Consider the following 24,088-nt stretch of genomic DNA (forward strand, 5'->3'; position numbering starts at 1 on the left):
AACGGTTTAGGAGGTTCCACCAAACGGTGGAGGAGGTTCCACCAAACGGTGGAGGAGGTTCCACCAAACGGTGGAGGAGGTTCCACCAAACGGTGGAGGAGGTTCCACCAAACGATGGAGGAGGTTCCACCAAACGGTGGAGGAGGTTCCACCAAACGATGGAGGAGGTTCCACCAAACGGTGGAGGAGGTTCCACCAAACGATGGAGGAGATTAAACCAAACGGTGGAGGAGGTTCCACCAAACGGTGAAGGAGGTTCCACCAAACGGTTTAGGAGGTTCCACCAAACGATGGAGTAGCTTAAACCAAACGGTGGAGGAGGTTCCACCAAACGGTGGAGGAGGTTCCACCAAACGGTTTAGGAGGTTCCACCAAACGATGGAGGAGGTTCCACCAAACGGTGAAGGAGGTTCCACCAAACGGTGGAGGAGGTTCCACCAAACGATGGAGGAGGTTCCACCCAACGATGGAGGAGGTTCCACCAAACGATGGACGAGATTAAACCAAACGATGGAGGAGGTTCCACCAAACGGTTTAGGAGGTTCCACCAAACGGTGGAGGAGGTTCCACCAAACGGTGGAGGAGGTTCCACCATATGATGGAGGAGGTTCCACCATATGATGGAGGAGGTTCCACCAAACGATGGAGGAGGTTCCACCAAACGATGGAGGAGGTTCCACCAAACGGTGGAGGAGGTTCCACCAAACGGTTTAGGAGGTTCCACCAAACGGTGGAGGAGGTTCCACCATATGATGGAGGAGGTTCCACCAAACGGTGGAGGAGGTTCCACCAAACGGTTTAGGAGGTTCCACCAAACGGTGGAGGAGGTTCCACCAAACGGTTTAGGAGGTTCCACCAAACGATGGAGGAGGTTCCACCAAACGGTGGAGGAGGTTCCACCAAACGATGGAGGAGGTTCCACCAAACGGTGGAGGAGGTTCCACCAAACGGTGGAGGAGGTTCCACCAAACGATGGAGGAGGTTCCACCAAACGGTTTAGGAGGTTCCACCAAACGATGGAGGAGGTTCCACCAAACGGTGGAGGAGATTAAACCAAACGGTGAAGGAGGTTCCACCAAACGGTGGAGGAGGTTCCACCAAACGGTTTAGGAGGTTCCACCAAACGATGGAGGAGGTTCCACCAAACGGTGGAGGAGGTTCCACCAAACGGTGGAGGAGGTTCCACCAAACGATGGAGGAGGTTCCACCAAACGGTGGAGGAGGTTCCACCAAACGGTGGAGGAGATTAAACCAAACGGTGAAGGAGGTTCCACCAAACGGTGGAGGAGGTTCCACCAAACGGTGGAGGAGGTTCCACCAAACGGTGGAGGAGGTTCCACCAAACGGTGGAGGAGGTTCCACCAAACGGTGGAGGAGGTTCCACCAAACGGTGGAGGAGGTTCCACCAAACGGTGGAGGAGGTTCCACCAAACGGTGGAGGAGGTTCCACCAAACGGTGGAGGAGGTTCCACCAAACGGTGGAGGAGGTTCCACCAAACGATGGAGGAGGTTCCACCAAACGGTGGAGGAGGTTCCACCAAACGATGGAGGAGGTTCCACCAAACGATGGAGGAGGTTCCACCAAACGGTTTAGGAGGTTCCACCAAACGGTTTAGGAGGTTCCACCAAACGATGGAGGAGATTAAACCAAACGGTGAAGGAGGTTCCACCAAACGGTGGAGGAGGTTCCACCAAACGGTTTAGGAGGTTCCACCAAACGATGGAGGAGGTTCCACCAAACGGTGGAGGAGGTTCCACCAAACGGTGGAGGAGGTTCCACCAAACGGTGGAGGAGGTTCCACCAAACGGTGGAGGAGGTTCCACCAAACGGTGGAGGAGATTAAACCAAACGGTGGAGGAGGTTCCACCAAACGGTGGAGGAGGTTCCACCAAACGATGGAGGAGATTAAACCAAACGGTGAAGGAGGTTCCACCAAACGGTGGAGGAGGTTCCACCAAACGGTGGAGGAGGTTCCACCAAACGGTGGAGGAGGTTCCACCATATGATGGAGGAGGTTCCACCAAACGGTGGAGGAGGTTCCACCAAACGGTGGAGGAGGTTCCACCAAACGATGGAGGAGGTTCCACCAAACGGTTTAGGAGGTTCCACCAAACGATGGAGGAGGTTCCACCATATGATGGAGGAGGTTCCACCAAACGATGGAGGAGGTTCCACCAAACGATGGAGGAGGTTCCACCAAACGGTTTAGGAGGTTCCACCAAACGGTGGAGGAGGTTCCACCAAATGATGGAGGAGGTACCACCAAACGGTGGAGGAGGTTCCACCAAACGGTTTAGGAGGTTCCACCAAACGATGGAGGAGGTTCCACCAAACGGTTTAGGAGGTTCCACCAAACGATGGAGGAGGTTCCACCAAACGGTGGAGGAGGTTCCACCAAACGGTTTAGGAGGTTCCACCAAACGGTGGAGGAGGTTCCACCAAACGATGGAGGAGGTTCCACCAAACGATGGAGGAGGTTCCACCATATGATGGAGGAGGTTCCACCAAACGGTGGAGGAGGTTCCACCATATGATGGAGGAGGTTCCACCAAACGGTGGAGGAGGTTCCACCAAACGATGGAGGAGGTTCCACCAAACGGTTTAGGAGGTTCCACCAAACGGTGGAGGAGGTTCCACCAAACGATGGAGGAGGTTCCACCATACGATTGAGGAGGTTCCACCAAACGTTGAAGGAGGTTCCACCAAGCGGTTTAGAAGGTTCCACCAAACGGTTTAGGAGGTTCCACCAAACGGTTTAGGAGGTTCCACCAAACGATGGAGGAGGTTCCACCAAACGGTTTAGGAGGTTCCACCAAACGATGGAGGAGGTTCCACCAAACGGTGGAGGAGGTTCCACCAAACGGTTTAGGAGGTTCCACCAAACGATGGAGGAGGTTCCACCATATGATGGAGGAGGTTGTCTTAGTTGCATGACCAATTGGAAGGTATCGGTTCCAGGTGATATCTTCTGTGCTTTTGTTCATCTGAGGTACATATTCAGTACTGCTGATGACCAGATGAGTTTATGTCCTGATTGAAAAACCCCAAGAACTCAAAGACTGTTTTTTGTACCATGACTGTAGGAAAGAAAGGTAACTCTAAAGTACCAGGATGTTCAGGACTCTTCAGAACCAGAACAAGATGAGCAACTACAGAATCTGATCTACCGGATCATCTGAAACATCCCTGCAGAGAAACCTCCAACCTGCTGAAGCAGAGACAAATGGCACTGAGTGCGGATCAGCAGCACTTTGAGAGAAACTATGAAGGATCTTTCTCATCACATTGACTTCCAATGTGAAGAGAACATCCCTTCACTTCTCAGAGCGCAGCAGCCAGTTGGGCAAGGATGTTCTCTAGAGCAACTCACACCACAGCAGGAGAGCAGAGGCCCGTTACTCAGAGATCCAGGGCAGGACGTCAAATGTCCCGGAATCAGGAGGTCAAAGGTTAGGACACCAGGATGTCTTAGGCTCACGGTGTCGGGGCATCGGGGTGTCAGAGTATTGGGGTATCAGAGTATCGGATATCAGAGTATTGGGGTGTCAGAGTATCGGGGTGTCAGAGTATCGGGGTATCAGAGTATTGGGGTGTCAGAGTATCGGGGTGTCAGAGTATCGAGGTATCAGAGTATCGGGGTATCAGAGTATCGAGGTATAAGAGTATCGGGGTGTCAGAGTATTGGGGTGTCAGAGTATTGGGGTGTCAGAGTATTGGGGTGTCAGAGTATCGGGGTGTCAGAGTATTGGGGTGTCAGAGTATCGGGGTGTCAGAGTATCGGGGTGTCAGAGTATCGGGTATCAAGGGGTATCAGCGTATCAGTGAAATGGGTTACCAGACACAGTTTTGTCCGTTTTGTAGGATGAAATCAACAAAACTCGGGACGCTGCCATCCGGTCTGAAGGGAAGTTGTTGTTCTGGCTCTCTGAGTAATCAGCTGACTCAATAAGCCCCGCCCCCAGCCTCCATGTTGCAGAGGTGGGCGGGGCCTTTATTGACTCCAAGCATCAGGCAGAAAACAGGAAGCAGCAGAGGCATCTTACCCATGTTCGATTGGACAAGCGTCACGGTTACCTCAGCAACAACCCCCCCACACACACCTGAACATCAACCCCCCACCCCTCCCATGAATCGGCCCCTGTAATTGGCTCGTGTACTGTGAGAACGGGCAGACGGGCGGGCGGGCGACACACACTATAGAAATGAAACAGAAAGATGTTAGACACATTGAAAGCCACAGAAACAGCGGAGACGAGTGGTTGGGAACCTTTAAACACGTCTCCACGAGATGTTTAAATGTTCAACCAGCCGTCGGAAGAACCAGAGACACCAAGAAGCTCAGTGACAGAGAGGAAGAGGAGGAGGACTGGCTTCCTTCATCAGGGGTCCTCAGCAGAGACAGAGAGAGAGCAGCTGTGTTTCCATCCAGCCCTGGAGCAGCTCAGCAAAACACCCAGAGCTGAACCAGCAACCTCCTGACATCAGGAGGAAACGTGTGGAGTTGAACCAAAGCTGTGACATCCTGACCGGACTTCAGACAGCGACTGGCCCTTTAAGGGAAGCTGCTAGACGCCACACCTGTCCGGACTCCGTCATCTCCTTCAGGTAGACGGAGACGGGTAACACAGGTAGCTTCTGCACAACCTCGTTCAGTTCTAATCCTGGAGAACCCTGGAGGACTGGGGCTGTCCTCCAGGGTCTGGGACTGACCCTGGAGGACAGCCCCTGGAGGACAGCCCCATGCCCCTCAGGACAGCCCCAGATCCCTGGAGGACAGTTCCAGACCCTGGAGGACAGCCCCATGCCCCTCAGGACAGCCCCAGACCCTGGAGGACCGTTCCAGACCCTGGAGGACCGTCCCAGACCCTGGAGGACGGACCCTGGAGGACAGCCCCAGACCCTGGAGGACCGTTCCAGACCCTGGAGGACTGGGGTTGTCCTCCTAGACCCTGGAGGACAGCCCCAGTCCTCCAGGGTCGGTGTCCTGCAGCGCTTAGCCGGGTCTCTGCTGGAGTCAAACGCTCGGCTCGTTAGCAGGACTCTGGGGAGCCTTGAGGCGAGTCGGACCTGGATCAGGACCTGCAGGACCCGACTGGGCTCGACCAAACCAGGTCCAACCTGAGCGGTTCCGACCGGTCCGGTCCAGCTGCGGGTCAACGCTTCAGTCTGAGCGTTGGATGGAAGCAGAGCTGAAGACAGAGAGAGATGAAGAGCAGGAAGGCGAGGAAGGCATTACCATCAGGAGCTTCGCTCAGAGCTTTCCCGCTCATCTCCCGCTCTCCCACCAGCCAGACGTAGCCAGAACCGGTCATGTTGAGCTGCCGGGCCGCTTTGTACACGGCCATGGCTTCATCCTCACTGAGAGCACACAGAGGCAGACAGGAAGTTAGACAGACAGGAAGTTAGACACAGACAGGAAGTTAGACACAGACAGGAAGTTAGCCAGGAAGTTAACAAACACAGACAGGAAGTTAACAAACACAGACAGGAAGTTAACAAACACAGACAGGAAGTTAAACACAGACAGGAAGTTAACAAACACAGACAGGAAGTAAACAAACAGACAGGAAGTTAACACACACAGACAGGAAGTAAACAAACACAGACAGGAAGTTAACACACAGACAGGAAGTTAACACAGACAGGAAGTTAAACACAGACAGGAAGTTAAACACAGACAGGAAGTTAACACACACAGACAGGAAGTTAACAAACACAGACAGGAAGTAAACAAACACAGACAGGAAGTAAACAAACACAGACAGGAAGTTAAACACAGACAGGAAGTTAAACACAGACAGGAAGTTAACAAACACAGACAGGAAGTAAACAAACAGACAGGAAGTTAACACACACAGACAGGAAGTAAACAAACAGACAGGAAGTTAACACACACAGACAGAAAGTAAACAAACACTGACAGGAAGTTAAACACAGACAGGAAGTTAAACACTGACAGGAAGTTAAATACAAACAAGAAATTAACAAACAAGAAGTTAACAAACACAGACAGGAAGTAAACAAACACAGACAGGAAGTTAGACAGGAAGTTAACACACACAGACAGGAAGTTAACAAACACAGACAGGAAGTTAAACACTGACAGGAAGTTAAATACAAACAAGAAATTAACAGACAGGAAGTAAACAAACAGACAGGAAGTAAACAAACACAGACAGGAAGTAAACAAACACAGACAGGAAGTTAAACACACAGGAAGTTAAACACAGACAGAAAGTAAACAAACACAGACAGGAAGTTAAGAAAAACAGACAGGAAGTAAACAAATACAGACAGGAAGTTAAACACAGACAGGAAGTTGTCAAAAACAGACAGGAAGTAAACAAACACAGACAGGAAGTTAACAAAAAACAGACAGGAAGTAAACAAACACAGACAGGAAGTTAAACACAGACAGGAAGTAAACAAACACAGACAGGAAGTTAACAAAAACAGACAGGAAGTAAACAAACACAGACAGGAAGTAAACAAACACAGACAGGAAGTAAACAAACACAGACAGGAAGTTAAACACAGACAGGAAGTAAACAAACACAGACAGGAAGTAAACAAACACAGACAGGAAGTAAACAAACACAGACAGGAAGTTAGACAGGAAGTTAACAAACAGACAGGAAGTAAACAAACACAGACAGGAAGTTAGACAGGAAGTTAACAAACACAGACAGGAAGTAAACAAACACAGACAGGAAGTTAAACACAGACAGGAAGTAAACAAACACAGACAGGAAGTTAAACACAGACAGGAAGTAAACAAACACAGACAGGAAGTTAAACACAGACAGGAAGTAAACAAACACAGACAGGAAGTTAAACACAGACAGGAAGTAAACAAACACAGACAGGAAGTTAAACAGATGTTTTGAAGACAGTTTCCCTGATGTGGTGGAAACCAAGCAGCTGCTGGAAGAAGCTCTCCAGCCCATCAGCTGCTCCATAAGCTAACCTTAGCATCTTAACATTAGCGTCCTTCTAGGTATGAACTCTGTTTTTATGATGAGGCCAAAGCAAACCACTTTAGTTCCCAGTGAGCTGAGCCCTGACTGGCAGAGCCTGGAGCCACAAACACATTTTAAATTTCTACCCTCCGTTGGTGTTTGCTTTGCTCCGTTTCTGAGTTCAATCAGCTGCCGATTGATTCATGGTTCCTACCGGCCTCAGCCTCAGGGTGGCGCTCACCTGGCCGACAGGATGATGACTCGGGCCTCCAGGTCCTTGGCCTCCAGCAGCAGCGCCGTCAGGTTGGTGTCCTGGCTGAACAGCAGCACCTTCTCCGCCTGGAGGACGGCGGTCCCCAGCGAGGGACGGGGACAGACACGGCAGAACAACACATCATAGGACAGGAAGCATTAGCGCCCGGATCCGCCTCCCTCACCACCAACCCGACCCCCAGCAGCGACCATGCTGCCACGGGAGGAACAGATGGAGGCAGGACGGGTCAAAGATCAAAGGCCAAAGGTGGACATGCAGACTGACTCCAGCAGCCAGCCAATCAGGGACGTGCATGTTGGAGCGCGCTGATGCAACGTAAAAAACGGCTGGAGGAGGACAGAGTGGTCATTTCTCAACAGAAAAGGAGGAGTGAAGGGATCCTGGAGGGCAGAGGTCGTCAGCCAAGCATCAGCCTGGCTGCATGCAACCCTTCACATGAGGAAGAGGAGGGAGGCGGGAGGGAGGAAGAGGAAGGGCGTCTCTCCTGGCAGTGCGAACCCATTCTGTGTGCAGGAGTCATGGAAAACCAAACGAAAAGAGATGTGGAGAGAAGACGTGCCACCGGGACAGGAGTCTGTCTGGAGCCGGCCGGGCTGGGTGGGCGGGGCTAACTGGTGTCGGCTACTGGGCGAGCTCAGAGGCTGGTGGGGCGGCGTGCATCGTTTCACCATGCAAGTTTATACCTTGGGTGTTCTCCTGAAGTCAAAGTTCTGCTGGTCGAGGTTTTCATAGTTCCTGTTTTTAGTCTGACGGTGATGCGCAGAGAAAATATGCAGACAGAGATTATAGACAGCAAAGCATCAACAATGATTCTGCTTCACGACGGAGTCAGAGGCAAACACACCGCAGAGCCGTCGCCATGGCGACGACATCGGCACGCAGCGCCATCAGCTGTAACATCAGCTGTGACCTTTAACCTTTTGGGTGGCGTCAACAAAATCTAAATACTTGACATACATTAGACAACCAACCCTGATGTTTCCATGGCGATATGATCACCACATCGATTTCGCTGTTGATCAGGTCCGACTCTATCGTCATGCTGGTAGGTTTCTGGTTCCGAACCGGACCAAACCCAGCTCTGGCCTAGTTAAAGGACTAGCTCAGAGTTCAGTTCCTCACCTGCAGCAGGCAGTGGTGGACACCGCTAACAGAGCAGCTAGCTGCACTAATGCTAACGCGCTAATCATAAACATTATCTCTGTTGAGTCTGAAGCTAATGCTAACGTCGCAAAGAGCTAACGGAGAATCCGGCTCTCAATACTATCTGTGAATTTTTGCCCGTATTTGTTTGTTTTTTCTGTATTTGTTTGTTTTTTCTGTATTTGTTTGTTTTTTCTGTATTTGTTTGTTTTTTCTGTATTTGTTTGTTTTTTCTGCTCTTTTTTGCATATTTACACGTAAAGCTTAATTAAAGAACAAAGAAGCGGAAATGGACCAGTGTCTCCCGCCTGGTCCTCCATGTTTCCCTGGCTGATCTGAATGCGGCTCAGGAAACGCCTGTTAATCAGTCATCGATTGAAATCAGCTGGGCTGAAACCAGGAAACACCCAAAACATGCAGGCAGTGAGAATGAGGACCAGGCTGGGAGACTTCAAAATAAGAGCATAAACATTTAACTGCTGGATGGATTCTGACCTGGAAACATCCATGTCGGGTAAGCTAAGTGTGCTAAACATTTTCAAAGCTAGCAAAAATGCTAAAGCACCCAGTGAAAACTTAGCCCTGCTGTTAGCGGGCTAGCAGGAGCCTGTCCTGGAGGGTCAGCATGTTTTCACTGGAGGTTTGGGCTCATGGACATTTCAGGTCCAATCGGAGCCCAACAGTTTCATCTCCACCGCGCCGGAAGCTGAGGAAAAGTCTGACTGACCGCCACATAAAACCTGCATAGCTGCTGGTAAGATACTGACGGCTCATAAATACTTCACAGAACATCAGTTAGGAAATCTGAGCCAGGCCTCCGCCACATTATTCATAATTTACGGCCCTCAGTAACAACATGAGGTCAGAGCTGCTGTATCTGAGGGGATCATTTTAACCATCCTGGGGGCATCCGGCCGCCCAATCCCAGCTGAGTTTACAGCTGCTGGACCTGCAGGATGATCCTGTTCGCTCTCAGGTGTGAATCTCCCTCTGGGTTCTGGCTGCAGGTGTGCAGACAGCAGGGATGTTTTTAGATGGGCTCACCTGTCGGACTGATTTATAATGAAAACCTTCAGAAGCGATCAGTCGGTCTGAACAGACCTCTGCAGGAAAACTCAGATCCGTCTTGTTAACGAGCTGCGACTTCCAGCCCTGTGATGCTAATGTGCTGCGGCAGGCAGCGGCGCTTCAGCGCTGCGCTCAGTCCGCCCCAAATGTTCAGCTCATTAAACATGAATCCACACGCCACGCTGCGCGCCGCCCAGATATTCCTGCAGCGCTTCCCGCGCCTCCAACTCGGGATGCTAACGGCTCGGCTGCTCATGGCTGAGAGCTAAGTGTGGGATGCTAAAGGTTTTTAGCTAACAGCTCGGATGCTAACGGCGTTTAGCTAACAGCTCTGATGCTAATGGCTTTTAGCTAATGGCTCGGATGCTCATGGCTGGTAGCTAAGTGTGGGATGCTAATGGCTTTTAGCTAACAGCTCTGATGCTAACGGCTTTTAGCTAACAGCTCGGATGCTAACGGCTTTAAGCTAACGGCTCGGCTGCTCATGGCTGAGAGCTAAGTGTGGGATGCTAAAGGTTTTTAGCTAACAGCTCGGATGCTAACGGCGTTTAGCTAACAGCTCTGATGCTAATGGCTTTTAGCTAATGGCTCGGATGCTCATGGCTGGTAGCTAAGTGTGGGATGCTAATGGCTTTTAGCTAACAGCTCTGATGCTAACGGCTTTTAGCTAACAGCTCGGATGCTAACGGCTTTAAGCTAACAGCTCGGATGCTCATGGCCGGGAGCTAAGTGTGGGATGCTAACGGCTTTTAGCTAACAGCTCGGATGCTCATGGCTTTTAGCTAACAGCTCGGATGCTCATGGCTGGGAGCTAAGTGTGGGATGCTAACGGCTTTTAGCTAACAGCTCGGATGCTCATGGCTTTAAGCTAACAGCTCAGATGCTAACGGCTTTTAGCTAACAGCTCGGATGCTCATGGCTGGGAGCTAAGTGTGGGATGCTAACGGCTTTTAGCTAACAGCTCGGATGCTCATGGCTGGGAGCTAAGTGTGGGATGCTAACGGCTTTTAGCTAACAGCTCGGATGCTCATGGCTGGGAGCTAAGTGTGGGATGCTAACAGCTTGGATGCTAACGGCTTTTAGCTAACAGCTCGGATGCTCATGGCTGGGAGCTAAGTGTGGGATGCTAACAGCTTGGATGCTAACGGCTTTAAGCTAACAGCTCGGATGCTCATGGCTGGGAGCTAACAGCTCGGATGCTCATGGCTGGGAGCTAACAGCTCGGATGCTCATGGCTGGGAGCTAAGTGTGGGATGCTAACAACTCGGATGCTCATGGCTGGGAGCTAAGTGTGGGATGCTAACGGCTTTTAGCTAACAGCTCGGATGCTCATGGCTGGGAGCTAAGTGTGGGATGCTAACGGCTTTTAGCTAACAGCTCGGATGCTCATGGCTGGGAGCTAAGTGTGGGATGCTAACAGCTTGGATGCTAACGGCTGTTAGCTAACAGCTCGGATGCTCATGGCTGGGAGCTAACGGCAGGTTGTTAAAATGAGAAACTTTCTTGTTTTCATCTTGCCATCACAGAGCCGTGAACTCTGAATCATCGGTTTCCGTTCTGCTCCTGATTTTTCCGCGGCTCTGGCAGCAGCTAAACGCTTCTATTCACCTGCCAGTGGTCATAATGTTCCGCCTGATGGGTGCAGATTCTCCTTCATGAACATGAAGTGCAATTATTCCGGGCTTTTATTCTGAGGGCTTTCAAAATAAAAACCCATCCTAACAGAGAGCGTCCAGAACCGAGCCGGTACCATCAGACGGACCGGACCGTCCAGCCACTGTGATCTGGGTCAAAGGTCATCCGTGCCATATCCGGGCTCCTTTTTCCCTGAGCGGATGTGTCCGTGTTGCCGGAATATTCATCCCCTCTGACCTTTAACCTCTCAGTCCAGCAGCGCCCTGCACTGCCGACTCAGCGTCTACAGTAACCGGAGGTCAGACCAGTTAGTCTGACCTCTTCCTGTCGCACTTCCTGTCGCCAGCGGCGACACAAAGCAGCCGGAAGCAGCTGAGGTGTGTTTGCGGCTCTGATCAGAGTCGAGGTGATGAGGAGCCAGACGGCAGATGGAGCTGAAGGACTGAAACCATGCCATGAGTCCACAGAGAGAAGAAGAAGAAACCAGCTCAACCCAGAGAAGATGAAACACAAACCTCCACCAAGACCAGCAGGTCCGTGCTCTACCTGGACCCCCTGGTCCAGGCTTTAGACAAACGGGTCTGGGTTTGGATCAGCGTGTTCCAGAACAGACAGACCTGAAGTCTAAAGGAAGACGGTACCAGTCAGTCCAGAGACGGGACCGGCGTGTCCCATAGAGACGGTATAAACCCATGAGGTGAGCCACCTGGACCAGAACCTGACAGTCATCTACATCTGGGAAACCAATACGACGCAAATTCATTGAAGAAACTCTAAAGGTCCTGGAGGAACCTGGACCTGGAACCAGTAGACGCCCCATCACATCTGATAGCTTCGCTTAGAGCAGAGGTTCCAGTCCAAAGGTCTTCCGAGTCCAAACCAGACCGTCAGTAGCGAGTTCGAGAGGTCCAGTCCTGCCAGCCAACCGTTCAAACCGGTGGGTTCTGGTCCAGACCAGCAATCAAGAACCAGAATAACTTTGATCAGGACAACAGTCAGCAACAAGATCTCAAAATCAGCAGGTCCAAGATCAACACCAGCTTCTGTCCTCACTGCCGGACTCTAAACCAAGAGTCCGATAGGAAAGGCTATCGGACCTACAGACGTTCCGAGTCGGAACCAACAGCTTTAAAGGCAACGCGGGGATCATCTAGAGTCAGAACAAAGGAATCCTGGACAACTGGACTTTCTGCCATGAAGGTCAGAGTTCAGATCATCAGATCAGAGCCAACTCTCCAGACTCAACTCTGCAATGTCGAAACCCCCAGAATCAAGACCAGCAAGTCCAGAAGAACAATCACCTGTCGAGCTGTCGGCTGCAGGGAAAGCAGCTTTCAGATCAACACCATCACGTCTGGAGCCTCGGTCCACTCAGAGTCCAGGTCTGCACGTCCAGAACCAGAGCCGTCCAGAACCAGAACCAACAGATCAAACAGAAAAGTCCGATGTTCAGAGCGAGAACCAACGGGTTAAGACCGGCAGGTCCAGAGTCCATCAACACCAGGCCAGCCGGGACAGAGGGACCAGCGGCCCTTTCAAAGGAAGGTCCAGTTGGTTCCGGTCCACAGGTGGCCTGGAGTCCAGAGTCATTACCAACAGGTAGTCTAAACCAGAATGAGACGGGTTGGGTCCAAATGGTCAAAACCATAAACATTTAATCTGAACATGCGTCATGCGCGTCTCCGGGTCTGGATCTCAGAATGGATCAGAACTGCAGAAACCAGGAAGGAGGCTGGAGTCACTTCCTGTAGCAGTTCTCTCTCTGAATTACAGCCGAGCCTAGGAGAGCAACCGGACCGCGGCCGAGCCTAGGAGAGCAACCGGACCGCGGCCGAGCCTAGGAGAGCAACCGGACCGCGGCCGAGCCTAGGAGAGCAACCGGACCGCGGCCGAGCCTAGGAGAGCAACCGGACCGCGGCGCTGTCCGACTCGCTCCGTCTCCCTGATCCACGGAAACAAACCGGCAAACAACCTTGGTGGAGATCAACAGAATCATCCTGAATGGACAGGAAGCTGATGATGGAGAAGCTGAGATGTCCGGCAGGAAGAAGATGGACGGATGAAGAACAAGGGAAGATGATTATAGATCCACGGATGATAGACGGGTTGAGGCAGAGATGGAGGAATGAAAGAAAACCGTTGGGTTTGATGAAGGCCTCACTCAGCCATGCAGTGGAAACACCACGTTTCCATGCTCCGTGAGTATCTCAGTGGTGGGCACGGTCCGCTAAAGCTAGCTGCGCTAACCCTGAAGCACCAATCAGAAGCATGAGCTACGCTAAATAATTATCATTACAGACAACCTTACATGATAATTAGCAGAAGCTAACGCTAAAGTGCTATAATAACATGATAATTAGCAGAAGCTAACGCTAAAGTGCTATAATAACATGATAATTAGCAGAAGCTAACGCTAAAGTGCTATAATAACATGATAATTAGCAGAAGCTAACGCTAAAGTGCTATAATAACATGATAATTAGCAGAAGCTAACGCTAAAGTGCTATAATAACATGATAATTAGCAGAAGCTAACGCTAAAGTGCTATAATAACATGATAATTAGCAGAAGCTAACGCTAAAGTGCTATAATAACATGATTATTAGCAGAAGCTAACGCTAAAGTGCTATCATAACATGCTAATTAGCAGAAGCTAACGCTAAAGTGCTGCATCCTTCCACGCTGATACCCCCGTGTGTCCAAGACACATCATGTGCTACCACCGAGCACAGCGCCTCATCAAGGTCTCCTCTGTCATTACACTCCGACCTTCAGGAAGTGATTCTGTGAATCAAACCTTTCACCTGTGGTTTCAGTTTTATAGCTGTTGAGTTTTGCTAACTCTGTTAGCCTGATGGGCCGTGGTGGAGCTGAGGATTTTTTGCATGTATTTGTTTAGGTGGTTTGTTGTCTGTGCCTCCTTCGTTCATTTGTTACATACTTGGAAAAGAAACCCCAGAAAGGCGGAGACAGGAAGCAAAATAAACAGTCTTCACCCCCTTCAAACTAAGAGTATGAATATAAACCTCTTGCTACTTGGAGAACGGCTGATAACCAAAACACAGATGTCAAACTTTATTCAGATGAAAGTTTACAAAACAGCTATATTTTTCTAGGAAAATGGGGGAAGCTGAGTGTTTAGACAATTAGCAAAGGTGCTAAAATGCTAAGCTAATAATTAGTTCTGGAATTTGCAGATTAGCAAAACGGGGCCCACCACCGCTATCTTTGCTCCCAACGCACCTGCATGTTGACAGAAACATGTGCAGATTTACACGTCTTGATGTGTATATTCACATGCGAACTCCAAGGTACATGTGAAACACAAAGCTACAACAGGAGATGAACTTCACTGGTAGAACCACCAGGTGGCGATAAGACAAGACCAACAGCCTGGAGTTCAGCCTTACAACCAATCAGGCTGCTGACCCTGACTTGACCCCTAGCTGACCCTGATCTGACCCCATCTGACCCCATGCTGACCCTGATTTGACCCCATGCTGACCCTGATTTGACCCCTAGCTGACCCTGATCTGACCCCATGCTGACCCTGATTTGACCCCTAGCTGACCCTGATTTGACCCCATGCTGACCCTGATCTGACCCCTAGCTGACCCTGATTTGACCCCATGCTGACCCTGATTTGACCCCATGCTGACCCTGATCTGACCCCTAGCTGACCCTGATCTGACCCCATGCTGACCCTGATCTGACCCCATGCTGACCCTGATTTGACCCCATGCTGACCCTGATCTGACCCCTAGCTGACCCTGATTTGACCCCATGCTACCCCTGATTTGACCCCATGCTGACCCTGATCTGACCCTGATTTGACCCCATGCTGACCCTGATTTGACCCCTAGCTGACCCTGATCTGACCCCATGCTGACCCTGATCTGACCCCATGCTGACCCTGATTTGACCCCATGCTGACCCTGATTTGACCCTGATTTGACCCCATGCTGACCCTGATTTGACCCCTAGCTGACCGCGATCTGACCCCATACTGACCCCATGCTGACCCTGATTTGACCCCATGCTGACCCTGATCTGACCCTGATCTGACCCCGCTGCAGCTTCACATGTACCTCCACATGCGCATCCAGGTGGGTAACCTGCACATGGCCTCTGTCAGCAGGTGCCACATGGAGCCTGCAGGTGAAGCCGTGACGATGGCGGCCGGTTGCCGGGGCGACGCCCAGCACCGTGCTCACCTTGGTCTCCCGCTCCTCCAGCAGCGTCTCCAGCTTCTTCTGGGCGGCTCGGCCCTCGTGGTCGTCGCTGACGATCAGGATGATGTGGTTCCACCTGAACTCCCTCATCAGGTCGAACCACACCTGGGCCTGGTGGGAGTACGGCGGCACCGTGCGCAGGAAGGACAGGTGGATGCTCTGCAGCCAGGAGGAAGAGCCCACAGCGGAACGCTAAGGAGGACTGGGAGTGATGGGACTACTGGGACGCTCTGACCTGACCTCACCATCAACAGATTCATAAATCTGAGAAAGACTCAGAGTCCAGTTTGCTCCCAGTTCAGGGAAGAGACTGGGAAATGAGAAGAACTGGATCATATGTTCTTGAATATAAAATTATGCTAACAGGCTAACACAGGCTAACACACGCTAACACAAGCTAACACACATACAGGTAGCCGATGCAGGGTGATGGATCTTCAAGTCTTTGTGCCCTAAACGCTGCGTAGAGTCGTGACCTTGACTTGACCTTTGCTGCTCATCAGGTCGGGTTCAGGCTTCACTTCTCCTGCTGCTCTAAACTAACTCACTGTGATTTCATATTTACCAAAACATGACCAATCCAAGTTCAGCCTAGCTTAACCAACCAGCTAGCTTGTTTTGAGTTTAGCTCATCCAGCAGCATCAATTATTATCTCACCTTAGCTAACCTTACATTAGCTTTCCTTTAGTCACCAACACAAACTTTTCTTAGCTCACTTAGCTAACCTGAATTTATCCTATTTTTAGCTTAGCTTATCTTAGCTAGCCCTCAGTTAGGATATGTTCCAGTCCCTCCCAACACAGTATCCAGACTCTGAGGAACACCGGGACGGTGAAACGTGAGAGTGGTGCCACAGCAGGCGGACGCGGCTGACCTTGTCAGAGTAGATGGACATGCGAGTCGTCAGGCCGACCACCGGGATCCGGTAGAACCCGGCCGTGTAGGAGACGGGCGTTGGAGTCAGGTGATCGTTGGACTGCGGAGGATGGCTGACCAGGATGGCGTACACCTGCAGAAGAAGAAGGAGAAGAAGAAGAAGAAGAAGAAGGTTTGTTTTAAGACGGAATCTACTGGTGGGAATCTCGGGATCTACTGGGATCTTCTGGGAAACCTGGGAGCAAGAGAACCGAATGTCGGAACCAGAACCGAACCTTTGGGCTCAAAATCAATCATATTTGTAAAATGAATCTGAGCCTTGAAATGATTCATCACTGGTCTTAAATTTTACCTATTTAATCTCCTTAATGTTTGTTTTTTACTTTTCTGTCAGGCAAAGTCCGAGTTGCCCGCAGACATCGGCATTGTGTTCTGACTCAATGGTTGAGGCTACTGCTAGCTAGCTAGCTAGCTAACTAGCCAGCCACCAGCTAGCTAGCTAGCTAGCCAGCCACCAGCTAGCTAGCTAACTAGCCAGCCACCAGCTAGCTAGCTAGCTAACTAGCCACCAGCTAGCTAGCTAGCTTTAGTCTGTCATGGCTTGTTGAACATTTTTCTCTGGTTCGCTGTGCAACGTGTTATTTTGGCCTCTGGTGACGCCTGAACGGACCACCAGAACCATGAACGGACCACCAGAACCAAGCGACCGGACCAGAACCAAGTGACCGGACCAGAACCAAGTGACCGGACCACCAGAACCATGAACGAACCACCAGAACCAAGTGACCGGACCAGAACCAGGCCACCGGATAGCCCTGACATCCCTGATAGCCCTGACAGCCCTGATAGCCCTAATAGCCCTGATAGCCTTGATAGCCCTGATAGCCCTAATAGCCCTGATAGCCTTGATAGCCCTGACAGCCTTGATAGCCCTGATAGCCTTGATAGCCCTAACAGCCCTGATAGCCCTAATAGCCCTGATAGCCCTGACAGCCCTGATAGCCTGATAGCCCTGATAGCCCTAATAGCCCTGACATCCTTGATAGCCCTGATAGCCTTGATAGCCTGATAGCCCTGATAGCCCTAATAGCCCTGACAGCCCTGACAGCCTTGATAGCCCTGATAGCCTTGATAGCCCTGATAGCCTTGATAGCCCTGATAGCCTTGATAGCCCTAACAGCCCTGATAGCCCTAATAGCCCTGATAGCCCTGACAGCCTTGATAGCCCTGATAGCCTGATAGCCTTGATAGCCCTAACAGCCCTGATAGCCCTGACAGCCTTGATAGCCCTGACAGCCCTAATAGCCCTGACAGTCCTGATAGCCCTGACAGTCCTGATAGCCCTAATAGCCCTGACAGTCCTGATAGCCCTGATAGCCCTGATAGCCCTAATAGCCCTGATAGCCCTAATAGCCCTGACAGCCTTGATAGCCCTGACAGCCCTGATAGCCCTAATAGCCCTGACAGCCCTAATAGCCCTGATAGCCCTGACAGCCCTGACAGCCCTGATAGCCTGATAGCCCTTCCTAAATGGTAGCTCAGTCAGCTATCAGCTCATGAAGTAAACAACCCTTTAGGAAAAATCCTGCTTTTTGAGGCTGGCGTATCTCTGGTTTAGGGTCATGTTATGGGCATTTATCAAAGGTCTACAATGCAACATTTGGTATCGTCTTAAAGGGGACACTCCTGGCTTTCATTTAAGCCATGTTTTGAGTTTCTCTGACCAACACAGAGGTCATTAGAGGTCGTTAAACCAAAATTATTACACATTTTTCCGCACCTTTTGACCAAACTAGATACATTTCTTTCATCCCAGTGGTATCCAGGGACATCAGGGACACGAGAGTTAATGACTAAAATACTCAACAGACTCTAAGGAATCAGAAAATGTATGATATGCCTGCACTGTCTGTCTATGGGAGGTGATTATGAGCTGTAATTTGAAGTTACAGACGTGGGCTATAACCTTAACTGGTGCATATGTTGGGGGTTTGGTTAGCGTGTCACTCGTGTCTAGTTAGTTAGTTATAAAAAAGTTAATCAGTAATAGTAGAAATGTGCACTTACATAGACTTTAGGATGCTGTATCGGCCCATTTATCAGATTCTGTGAGCTTTTCCATCATGAGCTACACAATAGTAGCCCATGATGGCCACATAGAGACAGAATGAGGGAGGAGACCACCCTCATTAAATGACAAATAAAATATGATTATTTTCAGCTGCTTTGGCTACTATTAGCAACATAATTCAGATTATTATATTACATTTCTGCCAACAGATGATGACCTTAGGCCAGCGGTTCTTAACCTTGTTGAGGTACCGAACCCATCAGATTCATGTGTGCATTCACCGAACCCGAATAAATGATTTATTTCCAAATTCACCCCAAGATCTTCTTAAAGGTCTCTGAGATCAGTTCTTCAAACTGTAGCCAGTGTTCCTGACTGTCCAGCAACAACCAGAGGTTTTTAAAATCTGCCGCAGTTTCACCACTTTAAGGTCTCTAGATCATTTAATTAGCTCTACATTCTTAAGAGAATGATAATACATAATAAATATTTTGCGGTATTCTGATTACATTACTGATTTAGTAATGTAATTATATTAGCTGTGTTACCTCCCCACGCCACTAGAGGCAGTAGCAACCCTGAAAAGATGCGACTAGGAGCAGATTTAGAAGAACCCAGAAAGCTACAGGAAGCCTCAGTGACCAGCAGCATTGAACAGCCTGTTATTCATTTACTACCACATTTCCTTCAACCCAGCTGTAGCGGCTAAAGTCCTATATTTTAGGCTTCTGGTGGTTGTTCTTGAAAGGTGATGGTTTTACGTGCGCTCAATTCATGATGACGCCGATCTTCCGTTGGACATAAAATAAACTCATTTATTGTCAGAACAATGTCCAACTGTTTCCATCTAGATCCACACAAATTCGACATACATCCAAACCAAGCACAGTAGAAACTGTTTGCTTCTCTACCTATTAACCTGAACAGAGTCATGGTCGACCTTAAATAACCCATCAGACACTCAGAACTCAAATACGCCCCCTGGTGGCGATGAACACCAGAAAGGATAAATGGCTCCTAACCCAGCTGTACCTGAGAGGAAGTTAACAAATGCATCACTCAACAGACCAAGGCAGAGGCCTCAAACTGCGTCCCTCTAGGGCTAAAGACCTCAAACAGCATTCCTCATGGGCCAGAGGCCTCAAACTGCGTTCCTCATGGGCCAGAGGCCTCAAACTGCGTTCCTCTAGGGCCAGAGTCCTCAAACTGCGTTCCTCTAGGGCTAGAGTCCTCAAACTGCCTTCCTCTAGGGCCAGAGTCCTCAAACTGCTTTCCTCTAGGGCTAGAGTCCTCAAACTGCGTTCCTCTAGGGCTAGAGTCCTCAAACTGCGTTCCTCTAATGCCAGAGTCCTCAAACTGCGTTCCTCTGGGGCTAGAGTCCTCAAACTGCGTTCCTCTAATGCCAGAGTCCTCAAACTGCGTTCCTCTAGGGCCAGAGTGCTCAAACTACGTTCCTCTAGGGCCAGAGTCCTCAAACTGCGTTCCTCTAGGGCCAGAGTCCTCAAACTGCGTTCCTCTAATGCCAGAGTCCTCAAACTGCGTTCCTCTAGTGCCAGAGTCCTCAAACTGCGTTCCTCTAGGGCCAGAGTCCTCAAACTGCGTTCCTCTAGGGCCAGAGTGCTCAAACTACGTTCCTCTAGGGCCAGAGTCCTCAAACTGCGTTCCTCTAGGGCCAGAGTCCTCAAACTGCGTTCCTCTAATGCCAGAGTCCTCAAACTGCGTTCCTCTGGGGCTAGAGTCCTCAAACTGCGTTCCTCTAATGCCAGAGTCCTCAAACTGCGTTCCTCTAGGGCCAGAGTGCTCAAACTACGTTCCTCTAGGGCCAGAGTCCTCAAACTGCGTTCCTCTAGGGCCAGAGTCCTCAAACTGCGTTCCTCTAATGCCAGAGTCCTCAAACTGCGTTCCTCTAGTGCCAGAGTCCTCAAACTGCGTTCCTCTAGGGCCAGAGTCCTCAAACTGCGTTCCTCTAATGCCAGAGTCCTCAAACTGCGTTCCTCTAGGGCCAGAGTGCTCAAACTACGTTCCTCTAGGGCCAGAGTCCTCAAACTGCGTTCCTCTAGGGCCAGAGTCCTCAAACTGCGTTCCTCTAATGCCAGAGTCCTCAAACTGCGTTCCTCTAGTGCCAGAGTCCTCAAACTGCGTTCCTCTAGGGCCAGAGTCCTCAAACTGCGTTCCTCTAATGCCAGAGTCCTCAAACTGCGTTCCTCTAGTGCCAGAGTCCTCAAACTGCGTTCCTCTAGGGCCAGAGTCCTCAAACTGCGTTCCTCTAGGGCCAGAGTCCTCAAACTGCGTTCCTCTAGGGCCAGAGTCCTCAAACTGCGTTCCTCTAATGCCAGAGTCCTCAAACTGCGTTCCTCTGGGGCTAGAGTCCTCAAACTGCGTTCCTCTAATGCCAGAGTCCTCAAACTGCGTTCCTCTAATGCCAGAGTCCTCAAACTGCGTTCCTCTAGTGCCAGAGTCCTCAAACTGCGTTCCTCTAGGGCCAGAGTCCTCAAACTGCGTTCCTCTAGGGCCAGAGTCCTCAAACTGCGTTCCTCTAGGGCCAGAGTCCTCAAACTGCGTTCCTCTAGGGCCAGAGTCCTCAAACTGCGTTCCTCTAATGCCAGAGTCCTCAAACTGCGTTCCTCTAGGGCCAGAGTCCTCAAACTGCGTTCCTCTAGGGCCAGAGTCCTCAAACTACTTTCCTCTAGGGCTAGAGTCCTCAAACTGCGTTCCTCTAGGGCTAGAGTCCTCAAACTGCGTTCCTCTAGGGCCAGAGTCCTCAAACTGCGTTCCTCTAGTGCCAGAGTCCTGAAACTGCGTTCCTCTAGGGCCAGAGTCCTCAAACTGCGTTCCTCTAATGCCAGAGTCCTCAAACTGCGTTCCTCTAGGGCCAGAGTCCTCAAACTGCGTTCCTCTAGGGCCAGAGTCCTCAAACTACTTTCCTCTAGGGCTAGAGTCCTCAAACTGCGTTCCTCTAGGGCTAGAGTCCTCAAACTGCGTTCCTCTAGGGCCAGAGTCCTCAAACTGCGTTCCTCTAGTGCCAGAGTCCTGAAACTGCGTTCCTCTGGGGCTAGAGTCCTCAAACTGCGTTCCTCTAATGCCAGAGTCCTCAAACTGCGTTCCTCTAATGCCAGAGTCCTCAAACTGCATTCCTCTAGGGCCAGAGTCCTCAAACTGCGTTCCTCTAGGGCCAGAGTCCTCAAACTGCGTTCCTCTAGGGCCAGAGTCCTCAAACTGCGTTCCTCTAGGGCCAGAGTCCTCAAACTGCGTTCCTCTAATGCCAGAGTCCTCAAACTGCGTTCCTCTAGGGCCAGAGTCCTCAAACTGCGTTCCTCTAGGGCCAGAGTCCTCAAACTGCGTTCCTCTGGGGCTAGAGTCCTCAAACTGCGTTCCTCTAATGCCAGAGTCCTCAAACTGCGTTCCTCTAGGGCTAGAGTCCTCAAACTGCGTTCCTCTAATGCCAGAGTCCTCAAACTACGTTCCTCTAGTGCCAGAGTCCTCAAACTGCGTTCCTCTAATGCCAGAGTCCTCAAACTACGTTCCTCTAGTGCCAGAGTCCTCAAACTGCATTCCTCTGGGGCTAGAGTCCTCAAACTGCGTACCTCTAGGGCCAGAGTCTTCAAACTGCATACCTCTAGGGCTGGAGTCCTCAAACTGCGTACCTCTAGGGCTGGAGTCCTCAAACTGCGTACCTCTAGGGCTAGAGTCCTCAAACTGCGTTCCTCTAGGGCCAGAGTCTTCAAACTGCGTACCTCTAGGGCTAGAGTCCTCAAACTGCGTACGTCTAGGGCCAGAGTCCTCAAACTGCGTTCCTCTAGGGCCAGAGTCCTCAAACTGTGTTCCTCTAGAGTCCTGCAGCTGTTAGATGTGCCCCTTGTTATGCACGCCCTACATTCATTGGCTAAACTACCTTAGCACCATGCAGTCTTACATTTCAAAGCTGTCTGGGTGCAACATTAGAGCTTGAGCTCCTCAGCCTGTTTGCACATCAGACATGCTACCCAACCGTTCCTGATGCTGGGGGTCCTTACAGTGTAATAGATGGAGAAATTCATAGCAGATATTAGATGTGAGGACATAAACCTGCAGCAGCTGCTGGCTACAGACAGGCAGACCACAGTCAGACAGACAGACAGAGAACTTTACCGTCATCATATGCTGACATTACATTTATTGCTCAAAGTGTAAAAGTTTATAGTCAAATAAAAATAAATATTTAAAAGGAAAATCTGTAAATGTATAACTAAGTAAATGAATTTCAGTTCATGTATAGAAGCTCCTCTTCAGCTGGAGCCTCCTGCTCTCCACATGAAGCTGCAGGATGCGACGTTTATTCAATATTTTTACTGTGGACCTGCTGTCATCTGGACAAATATTCTGCTCTGTCAGACACAACCAATCAGAGCGGGAAGAGGGTCTGAGCGCTGGCAGTCATCCTCATGTAGGCGCTGCTCTGCCCCGGTTTTAAGTTGCTTCTCCACCATTAGCATATTTAGAAGCATGAACATGAGTTGATTGACAGCGCTAAGACCCTCCTCCTGACTGGGTGTTTGGACTGGTTGTTCTCTTATCTGTGGTTGTGACGCTTCACCTTTTACAGCAGGGGGCGCTGCTGCATGGCGGCTCGGCTCCTGACTGCCCTCTGGTGGCAACACACTGGACCGTCTGCTCCCTGAGACTTCCAGCCAAGCTGAGGCACATTCCCGGAGGATTCCCGGAGGATTCCCGGCTCAGGATGAGGAAAGTCAGACCGGCGGCATTCTGGGAGTGAGAGACTGTTGGATTAGAGGCGTCTGGATAATCCCTCCATGGCCGCCTGGGAGAACGGCAGATTACAGAGAGCCAGACGGAGAGAGCAAGTTAATCTGACCGCCGTCGCTCTGGGATACAGGCCGCCATGTTGGCCTCCTTTACTCCTTGTTCCTCATTGTTCCTCCTCCATGTTCCTCATTGTTCCTCCTTGTTCCTCCATGTTCCTCATTGTTCCTCCTCCACGTTCCTCCCTGTTCCTCCACGTTCCTCCCTGTTCCTCCATGTTCCTCATTGTTCCTCCTCCATGTTCCTCCCTGTTCCTCCTCCATGTTCCTCATTGTTCCTCCTCCCTGTTCCTCCTCCATGTTCCTCCTCCATGTTCCTCCATGTTCCTCCATGTTCCTCCTCCTTCTTCCTCCTCCCTGTTCCTCCATGTTCCTCCTCCTTGTTCCTCCCTGTTCCTCCTCCCTGTTCCTCCTCCTTGTTCCTCATTGTTCCTCCTCCATGTTCCTCCCTGTTCCTCCTCCATGTTCCTCCTCCATGTTCCTCCTCCCTGTTCCTCCATGTTCCTCCCTGTTCCTCCTACCTGTTCCTCCTCCATGTTCCTCCTCCTTCTTCCTCCTCCATGTTCCTCCTCCATGTTCCTCCACGTTCCTCCATGTTCCTCCTCCTCCTCCTCCTCAGGTTCTCCTGGTCCAGCCTCCTGACCCGGTTCTGTTCGGGTTCCCAGCAGCTCAGTTCTCTGCAGCAGAACCTTTTGCCTGTTTGTGCGGTTATATTTAGAGCGGCTCTGATTTCCCGCCTGGATCCGCTCTCCGTCTCTCCGTCTCTCTGTCTCTCCGTCTCTCCGTCTCTCTGTCTCTCTGTCTCTCCGTCTCTCTGTCTCTCTGTCTCTCCGTCTCTCCGTCTCTCTGCTCTCCGTCTCTCCGTCTCTCCGTCTCTTGATGCGAGCGGCGGCGCGTCTTTCATGCGGCGCTGCCTGCATCCCAGCAGGCCTCTCAGACTGACGGCCGCTCGCAGGTTTCAGAGCAGGTGAAATATGAAGGAAGCGCTTCGTGTGAACTCATTCTGTCACTTCTGCTTCTGTTCCTCAT

At 50.7% G+C, this 24,088-nt stretch overlaps 1 protein-coding gene and 2 long non-coding RNA genes across 8 annotated transcripts in view; 1 reads left to right on the top strand and 2 right to left on the bottom strand.

Moving 5' to 3' along the window:
• LOC145552937 (uncharacterized) overlaps positions 1-2,147 on the top strand; it is a 3,477-nt gene extending 1,330 nt beyond the window's left edge. Inside the window, exons 2-7 of the long non-coding RNA XR_014089074.1 lie at positions 212-277; positions 388-431; positions 1,026-1,289; positions 1,620-1,663; positions 1,796-1,861; positions 1,972-2,147. This is a non-coding gene — a long non-coding RNA (uncharacterized LOC145552937). The remainder of the gene's footprint in view (positions 1-211; positions 278-387; positions 432-1,025; positions 1,290-1,619; positions 1,664-1,795; positions 1,862-1,971) is intronic.
• Positions 1-24,088, bottom strand: part of grin1b (glutamate receptor, ionotropic, N-methyl D-aspartate 1b) — a 58,052-nt gene that overhangs the window by 28,863 nt on the left and 5,101 nt on the right. For 3 of the 6 annotated variants that reach the window (XM_008402785.3, XM_017303398.2, XM_008402786.3), the window contains exons 3-7: positions 16,188-16,322; positions 15,295-15,471; positions 7,918-7,980; positions 7,202-7,299; positions 5,238-5,359 (exon numbers count right to left, since the gene is read on the bottom strand). In XM_008402785.3, the coding sequence (XP_008401007.1) occupies positions 5,238-5,359; positions 7,202-7,299; positions 7,918-7,980; positions 15,295-15,471; positions 16,188-16,322 (595 nt within the window). Of the gene's footprint in view, positions 1-5,237; positions 5,360-7,201; positions 7,300-7,917; positions 7,981-15,294; positions 15,472-16,187; positions 16,323-22,833; positions 23,166-24,088 lie in introns of those variants that run through there. The other 3 variants (XM_008402784.3, XM_008402787.3, XM_081611073.1) reach the window with 2 other exon arrangements.
• Positions 11,262-13,156, bottom strand: LOC145552938 (uncharacterized). The gene is made up of 2 exons (XR_014089075.1): positions 12,928-13,156; positions 11,262-12,888 (listed from the first exon to the last, which is right to left on the bottom strand). It is a non-coding gene; the product is annotated as an uncharacterized LOC145552938 (long non-coding RNA).

This window comes from Poecilia reticulata, chromosome 9 (genome assembly GCF_904066995.2).
Source record: "Poecilia reticulata chromosome 9, P_reticulata-male-v2, whole genome shotgun sequence".
In the NCBI taxonomy this organism is placed as follows: Eukaryota; Metazoa; Chordata; class Actinopteri; order Cyprinodontiformes; family Poeciliidae; genus Poecilia; species Poecilia reticulata.